The sequence below is a fragment of the Cyprinodon variegatus genome, unplaced genomic scaffold, assembly GCF_000732505.1.
Source record: "Cyprinodon variegatus isolate N-32 unplaced genomic scaffold, C_variegatus-1.0 Scaffold605, whole genome shotgun sequence".
NCBI lineage: Eukaryota > Metazoa > Chordata > Actinopteri > Cyprinodontiformes > Cyprinodontidae > Cyprinodon > Cyprinodon variegatus.
The window spans coordinates 209,816-217,566 of NW_015151058.1; the positions used below are offsets into that span (position 1 = coordinate 209,816).

Genomic DNA, 7,751 nt, shown 5'->3' on the forward strand with positions numbered 1-7,751 from the left:
TAAGGAGAATTTAGAGAGGCCAATTAACCTAACAGTCATGTTTTTGGACTGTGGAAGAAGCTGGAGTACCCGGAGAGAACCCACACATGCTTAGGGAGAACATGCAAACTCGATGCAGAAAGAACCCGGGCCGTTCTTGCTGCAGCAGTGCTACCCACTGCCCCACTGATCAGCTATATATCAATTTCAGTTTTCAAATTGCCACTCAAATGGGTAATGTATTTATTTTGTAACAAAGCACAAACAGTTAATACTGTTTTTAAAGGTCCTCTTTAATCTAAATATTCTTGTAAACATTTGGATATCAAAGCAATAGAATCCATATTAAGGCACATAAGTCATGAAAAGAATTAAACATTCTAATACAATGATAATAATATTAACCCAGTAAAATCATGAGGATTTATGTCATTGGACTATAGAACTGAGACAAATAATTCAGTGACTCAGTGAGTTGAAGACTTTTAGTTACCGTATATAAGAGCCTTTGTCTGGAAATCTGGACAATGACACAAATGACAGGTTCTCTGTGGATTAAATCCATACTTCCGTCATTCTTCAGGATAGTTTCAGCTCTAGCAGCTCAGACTGCCACGCAAGCACCACTTAAACATTCATTTCTTTCTTCTTTTTGTCCCCCAGATTAAATCTTGTGAAGAAAAGATTTTGGGTGATTTGTTGTCAGGTAAAAAGGGAAACTCCTTTAACCCCAGATTAGTATCCAGACCTGGCTGCTTACGTAAAATGATATTTAAGCCTGGTACTTGTTAACTTAACGATTTATCTACTACCCCTAAACTTTAAAATTGCTGGGTAAGTTTTAGTAGAAGAAAAGCCTTTTTATGTACATAAATGTGTTAGCTATGAAATGCACTAACCTCTTGTGACACATCCATTCTCACTGCCCCCAAATCCTCCTTGTTTCTTCCTCTTGTGTTTTCTCATTCCTTTTAAGTAAAGGCTACTAAATTGTTACTAAAACGGTGTTCCATATAAAAAAAGAAAACATTAAAAACAGGATTTTAATACAAACAGGGGGCCAATTGTATGCGTGTGTAAATTCATATAAACGACACCGCTCCTGTCAACAGCTGTTACCGACTGAGTCAACCTAGCACTGTCTGCCACACTCCGATTGGACGAAATTATCACGTGACAGCCCAGTGATTGGCTGAGTGACGAGGAGGAGGCCAACCTAACTTGACTGTAGTATTTGTAGTCCTGCAGATTGTCTCCCTGTTAGAATATCGAAAGTGACTTTTAAAACCAATTTTAAAAGATTTTACGGTTATTTAAAGCATTTTACCACCTATCTGAATACATTTGTACAGCTCATTTAAAGTGTTTATTCTTGCCCAACAATTGTATTATTAGTAAAACCTTCTTGAGAGTAAGGGACACAAGATTAAATAAACAAATAAATAAATACATTGTTTCTCCAATCCATTAAACCTCTCTTGGACAGCATCCTCCTTAAAAGTGGGATAAATCTGCTTCATACTGCATATAAAACACACAGCAATCAACAAACTTTCCCGCCACACCAACTAACCCATCTCAGGAGCCTTGGTGGCCCCATATATCTTAAAATTTGCATGATATTCCACAAATGTTAGACATTAGTTGTTGTTGTGTGGCCAAGTTGTTCAGTAGGATGAGTTCTCAGAGTTGCGGTTTCTTTTTGGTAATAGATTCAACCTTAAACCTCTATTTCATAGTGAAAGTGTGAGGAGAAGCAAGACACTCCTGTCAGCTTCACTGACAAAGATGTGAGTTGTTTGGGAGGGCCAGTAACACATTAGTGAAAAATGACATGCCCGAGGGTCCCTGGTGATGCTATTTCGTTAATGGAGGAGCGGAAGCTCATTAAAACAACAGAGCTAGTTTAGTCTTTAAAACAGACATGGCTAAGGCTTGATGCTTACATGTTTACTAGCTGTCAGAATTCAGAATAAAGTCACAATTCTGAGTTTAAAGTCACAATTCTGAGATTAAAGTCACAATTCTGAAAATAAAGTCAGAATTCTGAGATTATAGTCAGAATTCAGAGAAAAAAGTCACAATTCTGAGAAAAAATTTAACTCTGAGATTACAGTCAGAATTTGGAGATTAACGTCACAATTCTGAGATTAAAGTCAGAATTTTGAGAAAACAGTCAGAATTCTGATAAAAAAGTCACAATTCTGCGATTAAAGTCAGAATTCTGAGAGAAAATGTCACAATTCTGAGATTAAAGTCACAATTCTGAAAATAAAGTCAGATTTCTGAGATTATAGTCAGAATTCGGAGAAAAAAGTCACAATTCTGAGAAAAAAAGTCAATTCTGAGATTACAGTCAGAATTTGGAGATTAACGTCACAATTCTGAGATTAAAGTCAGAACTCTGAAATTAAAGTCAGAATTCTGAGATTAAAGTCAGAACTCTGAAATTAAAGTCAGAATTCTGAGATTAAAGTCAGAATTCTGAGAGAAAAAAAGTCAGAGTTCTGAGATTAAAGTTAGAATTCGGAGATTAAAGTCACAATTCTGAGATTAAAGTCACAATTTTGAGATTAAAGTCAGAATTCTGAGATTAAAGTCAGAATTCTTAGAAAAAAGTCAGAATTCTGAGATTCTAATATTACACTGAAATTAATTTTTTCAGTGGCCCTAATCCTCTTCCTTACAAGAGAAACATCACTTGCTTTAAGATTAAGTTGGCAGTCATTGCTGGACAATCTGGTAAAAACAAGACCCCAGAAGCTTGTTTGACGCATTGAGCGGTTCAAAGATCTCTTATGCTGATGAGGAAATCACTTTTAAAGGAACCGCTTCACATGCGGAAGTTGTTATGCGCGTCTGTAATATAGGAGGGGGTGTTTGCTCAAAGAACCGGAGATCTGGCAACCCAGCAGAGTCAATGCACCTTGAGCTTTGGTGGTAATAATAACCTGCTTTTCCCCCTTCATCACCAGCAGGGTTATAGAGCTCCAGCAAGGAGAAAGAAAGGGAGCGACAGTTATATACCAGCTATGCCGCGTAGATAGAAGCTGCGTGACTGAAAAGCGCAGAAATGAGCGACGCGAAAGGGCCCGCAACACGCAGGAGGAGGACCACCACCTCCGGTAGTGGAGGAGCGGGCAGCGTGAAACAAGCCAACGGCACCAAGGTGCAGGATGCAGGGGGGAAACCTCCTGTGGGTTCTGCTGCAGCCAAACCAGCGGCTTCCAAGCAGCGCAGCAATGGGAATGTGGACAGAGAGGAGTCAGGGAGAAAACAGGAGCCTCAGTCCAGGAGCAGCCAGAGGAGTGCTGTGGAAGACATCAACGACCAACTCAGGTCATTTATTTTTAAATGTTTTATTATTAATAATATTATTTAGGCCTACGTAAAATTCTACACATCTGCTACCTCTGAGATGTTGGTAGGCTAATAACATATCTGGGTTTTTGATGGTGCGCATTTAATAATGGGACAATATCCAAAATAATGTAAATATATGTTCCTTTGCATCCTCTTTATCTGGAAATACATTTTCACTATCACACCCAGCTTTTAATTTGGCTATAAAGTAGACTATATTATAATTATTCAATCTAATGCCTCATTCATTTTTTTATTGGGTTACATGTTTACCACATATCAGATAACGTTTAGATATTTTGCAAGTGTGGTTAGTTTTTCATTCAGCTGTGTCACTAGTTTGCTTATTGCAGCTGGTGATGGTCTAACCAACTCTCAGGTGCAGAATTCTAACAAGCTTAAATTGTTTTGTATTTAACTCCATGCATCTTCCCATCAACCCCTTTTAAAGAATAGCAACCCCACAGCCTGATACTTCTACACCGTGTTCAACAGCTGAGCTGGGGGTGGTAGGAGTCACCTGTCATCATCTGTGTTTCAATTTTATCAGATTTTTACAGGTTTGCTGGATTCCTTCATGGTCTACTGGGCCCATTATTGCTGTCATTCAATCATGGCCTTCTTGTAACTCCTATCAGAGTTGATAAATGGTGCAAAATCCAAAGCTAAGCCACTGCTTTAAGATTTGTAATAGCAAAAGAATAAAAACTTTCTCATTTTCCTTTAACTTTATATTTATGTGCTACTCTGTCATTCATTGAAATTGCAATGAAAGTGACTGTAAGTGCAACTAAGACAGCAGTTGTCTTTTTGTCAGTAAATCTATTCTTACTTACAGCTACAGCTTTAATTCCTCAAATTTACCCCTTGGATCAAAAGTTGCCATCATCATATAGACTACATTACAAAACCAGTTCAATTAAGAGGACTAACTTGTTGCTAAATTGGACACAATATGTTTGCTCCCAATATTAAAGATGCACCTATAATTGTTTTCCTGATCCAGTCTTTTTACAGTCATACCTACCATTTCTGATATTGACTAATAAGCTTTATTTTTCTCAAGGAGAAATCCTGTGCTGCCAAAATTCTGATAGATAAAAGGCAGTAGTAGAATTTAATCCAACAAAACTATGTAAATGTAGGTCAGTCAAGCATCAAATTATTTTCCCCTAACTTTTAACTGATGTTAATGGTAAACTTCAAAAAAAGGATATTGTCCAGCATTAATGGGATTATTATTTTTTTTTTTTTAGTCACTCCTTCCCTTAGTTATAAATATCTATATCAAGTATAAAAAGTGCAGAAAACTTGCACTTTTTAAAAGGGATGTCTCAATTTGATATTGATATTGGTAATCAGGTCGCTTTCAGTCAAAAAATGAATAGCAGATTATATCTGCCTGCATCTAAAATCTCAGATATCATGCTGAATCACCCAGCTCCAGCATTCTGCACCTTCATTCGGTTCACTTTAGCATTTTTATCAGTTGTATCCTGCAGACACATTACTGCAACAGCAGTTGACTTGTTCTGTATTTAAGTAATGTCAGTTGTTTAAAGATTTTCTAGCATTCCAAACTACAAAATAATGATAAGAGCTGATTTCGGGTCATTATCAGTGTTGTTCAGTAACCAAAGCTGTAATATCAGCGTCTTATCAGAAATGGAAAAAGTTGTACCTGGAAACCCCTACTTTATAAGAAATACTTTGTGTGGAAATCCATTGACTGGTTTGAATGATTGCTCTTATCCTATCCTGGCTTAACATTTGAATCTTCTCCCTGTAATGTCTTCCTTTTCCCGCTCTACTTCTTTCTCTTCCTTTCCTTCCTCTTTTTCAGGTATAATCATGAAGAAAAAAATCGAATGAAAAGCCTAAATACATTTTATCAATTCTTTTTGATCCCTTGCCTTTTCAACCCACCTTTTGAACAAGTCGTTTAAAACTCTTTCATTGCTTTATGCAGTAGATATTGGATCATGGTGACTTGTGACTTACTCAGGGCAAATTATCTCCCAATAAGGGGGTACAGAAAGACTTTAGTCTAATAGATTATTAAAAGCTTAGCAGAGCAGCAGCTGTGTCTTTAAAGAAATGCAAAATATGGTATGGTCTACCCAGGTAGATTTGTTATTAATTAACACTGAATAAGTTGTCAACAAGAATATTAAAATAAATTCAGAGAGCATATAGAGGGTATATAAGTATGTTGTATATTTTATGGTAAATTCATTTTGATCAACTTATGTCTTTTTATATAAAAATTTCAAAGCTGAATTTTTTTTTCTTGTTCAATACTTATTTAATCCCTAAACAAACAGAATTATGGGCATTAAAGTTGAAATCCTGAGTGTTATATTCATGTTGTTTTACAGCTGCCACGTTCTTCAGGAATCTCTCCTGAGCTCAGCCAGCGGCTATAGCAACTACAGAGGAATCCTTAACTGGTGTGTCGTCATGCTGGTGAGTAACTGTGTGGGCAATGATTTTTAAAAATGAGTTTCTCTATTGGCACATTTCCTTTGGCCTACATGTGGAAATTTAAACTGATTCAGTAACAGGCTGGTGATATTTAGTCTATTGGTACTAAATAATGACTCTGGGAAAAAGATCCATGAGCTTTAATGTCCAATTTTTTGTATTTTTCTTCTTGTAACATACACAGAAGTTTAACACATTTCTCCATCAGCTGTAGTTGCGTAATGGGCCCCAGCTTCCATCAGTTGTTTTTTCACTCAGTTGGAAATGAGATATTACATTTTATAAGTAGGTGCTGGGGGCTGTGGGAACATTATATGTCCAACAGGTTTGCAGGTAAAATGTATGATTACAGTTCTTCCTATTTGAGTGTATTGTAGCTGTTATTGTGCCATTGTTTGATTAATGATCAATCCTGTTAAGTTAAAAGTTTTGGTACAGATAAACAAATTCTTTGTGTATCCAATTGTTAGCCAAAATGTCATTTACATAAACTAAATAGATTTGCATTAGGAAAGTAATCCTAAATGCATTTTGGAAAAGGTTTCTGATCTAATTGACTGATATGGCTTTTCTTAACTATACAATAGTTATACATATATACATGCATGATCAAGAAGAGCAGTTTTAAGCAGCATCTGTTCTCCAGAGTTTCTTTTTTTATTCTTCTCAGATTGGATTTAATTTGCTTAATATTAAACAAAATTCTAACAAGTAATATTTTTTACTAATGTATGCTCATAAATCTTTAGCTCACATGATGGCAATCAGTGAGGCTCGAAAGCTGCCTACAGCAAACTGTCCCAGAGTTGTTTTTCCTTAAAACCAAACCTAAGTTGCATACTGTGACTAAATTAATCCTGTTTGAACGCTTTTATTCCTCTAACCACCCTGTTTTGCTCTGTGGTCACCAGCTTGCTTTGCTTTCTGTTTTAGAGCTAATGCTCAGAGAGAAGATAAAACACTGAGCCAATAACTTGCCTGCCTAATTTGTATTCATTAGTTGTCTAATTTTTCTATTTACTAGCTAATAAAAGTCTAAATTTTAAGTAATATAGCTTATTTATGTTTATATTCTTCATTGGACTTCATTAAGTATAAATATTTTTGAAAATACCACACATTTATGCTTATCTTTCTGTTTTATTTTCCTAAATTAACTGGGGAACAAAAGAGTAATTGTGAAAAAGCAAGTGTTTATTTTCCTAAGATCTGGTTTAAATTGTGTTTATATATAATCTGAGATTAAGACTTGCAAGAGTACCAAGTAAAACTAACTCAGTCCAAAATATAACTTGCTATCTTTTGTCCTGTCAGAATCAATTGACGATTCGGCCTTTAATAGCAGCTGTGTTTCCGAATCAAAATTGTGTGTTAGTAGGACAAAGTTCATGCAGTTAGAGTATCTCCTTCTATTTTTATCCTACCAATCACTAAATGTCCCACCTCTCTTGTCCTCTCATCTAATGACAATGACATACATTTTATCGAGAGAAGGGTAATAACATCTTTAGTATAGGTTGTTTGAAATGGTGAAAAAAAATTATGTGAGAACATAATAGTGGTCTCGCCATACATTTTATTGGAAAATCTAGGGGAAGGGCAACATGTTTGTTTTAAAGGTGCACATATATAATGGGTAACTCTAGCCATGAGGGGTTATAAAGTAACGTCCACTGAAGACTTAAAGGAATAGTTTACCAAAAACATGATTAGCCTTCATTTTCTACTCACCCCCATGCTGAACAACACTCTGAAGTACTTTTTTGATATCTCAAATGCATCTGGAGATCTGGGAGGCTTCTTGCTGTCTGCTGACATTCAAATAATGGAGGTCTATGGCGCCCGATATTGAAAGGTCCATAAAAGTCCACAAAAACGGGTCAATATTCCGCCATCCTGCTCGTTCAATGTATTCTAAGTGACCG

The 7,751-nt window shown here is 36.1% G+C and overlaps 2 protein-coding genes across 3 annotated transcripts in view; one reads left to right on the forward strand and one right to left on the reverse strand.

Annotated features, from left to right (window-relative positions):
- LOC107096195 (TBC1 domain family member 20-like) overlaps positions 1–1,100 on the reverse strand; it is a 15,336-nt gene extending 14,236 nt beyond the window's left edge. For both annotated transcript variants that reach the window (XM_015392748.1, XM_015392746.1), the window contains exon 1: positions 879–1,100. In XM_015392748.1, coding sequence (XP_015248234.1) covers positions 879–945 — 67 coding nt within the window. In that variant the 5' untranslated portion in view covers positions 946–1,100. The remainder of the gene's footprint in view (positions 1–878) is intronic.
- A 1,774-nt stretch (positions 1,101–2,874) lies between these two features.
- LOC107096196 (diacylglycerol O-acyltransferase 1-like) overlaps positions 2,875–7,751 on the forward strand; it is a 17,853-nt gene continuing 12,976 nt past the window's right edge. Inside the window, exons 1-2 of the mRNA XM_015392749.1 lie at positions 2,875–3,318; positions 5,721–5,808. Coding sequence (XP_015248235.1) covers positions 3,053–3,318; positions 5,721–5,808 — 354 coding nt within the window. The 5' untranslated portion in view covers positions 2,875–3,052. The remainder of the gene's footprint in view (positions 3,319–5,720; positions 5,809–7,751) is intronic.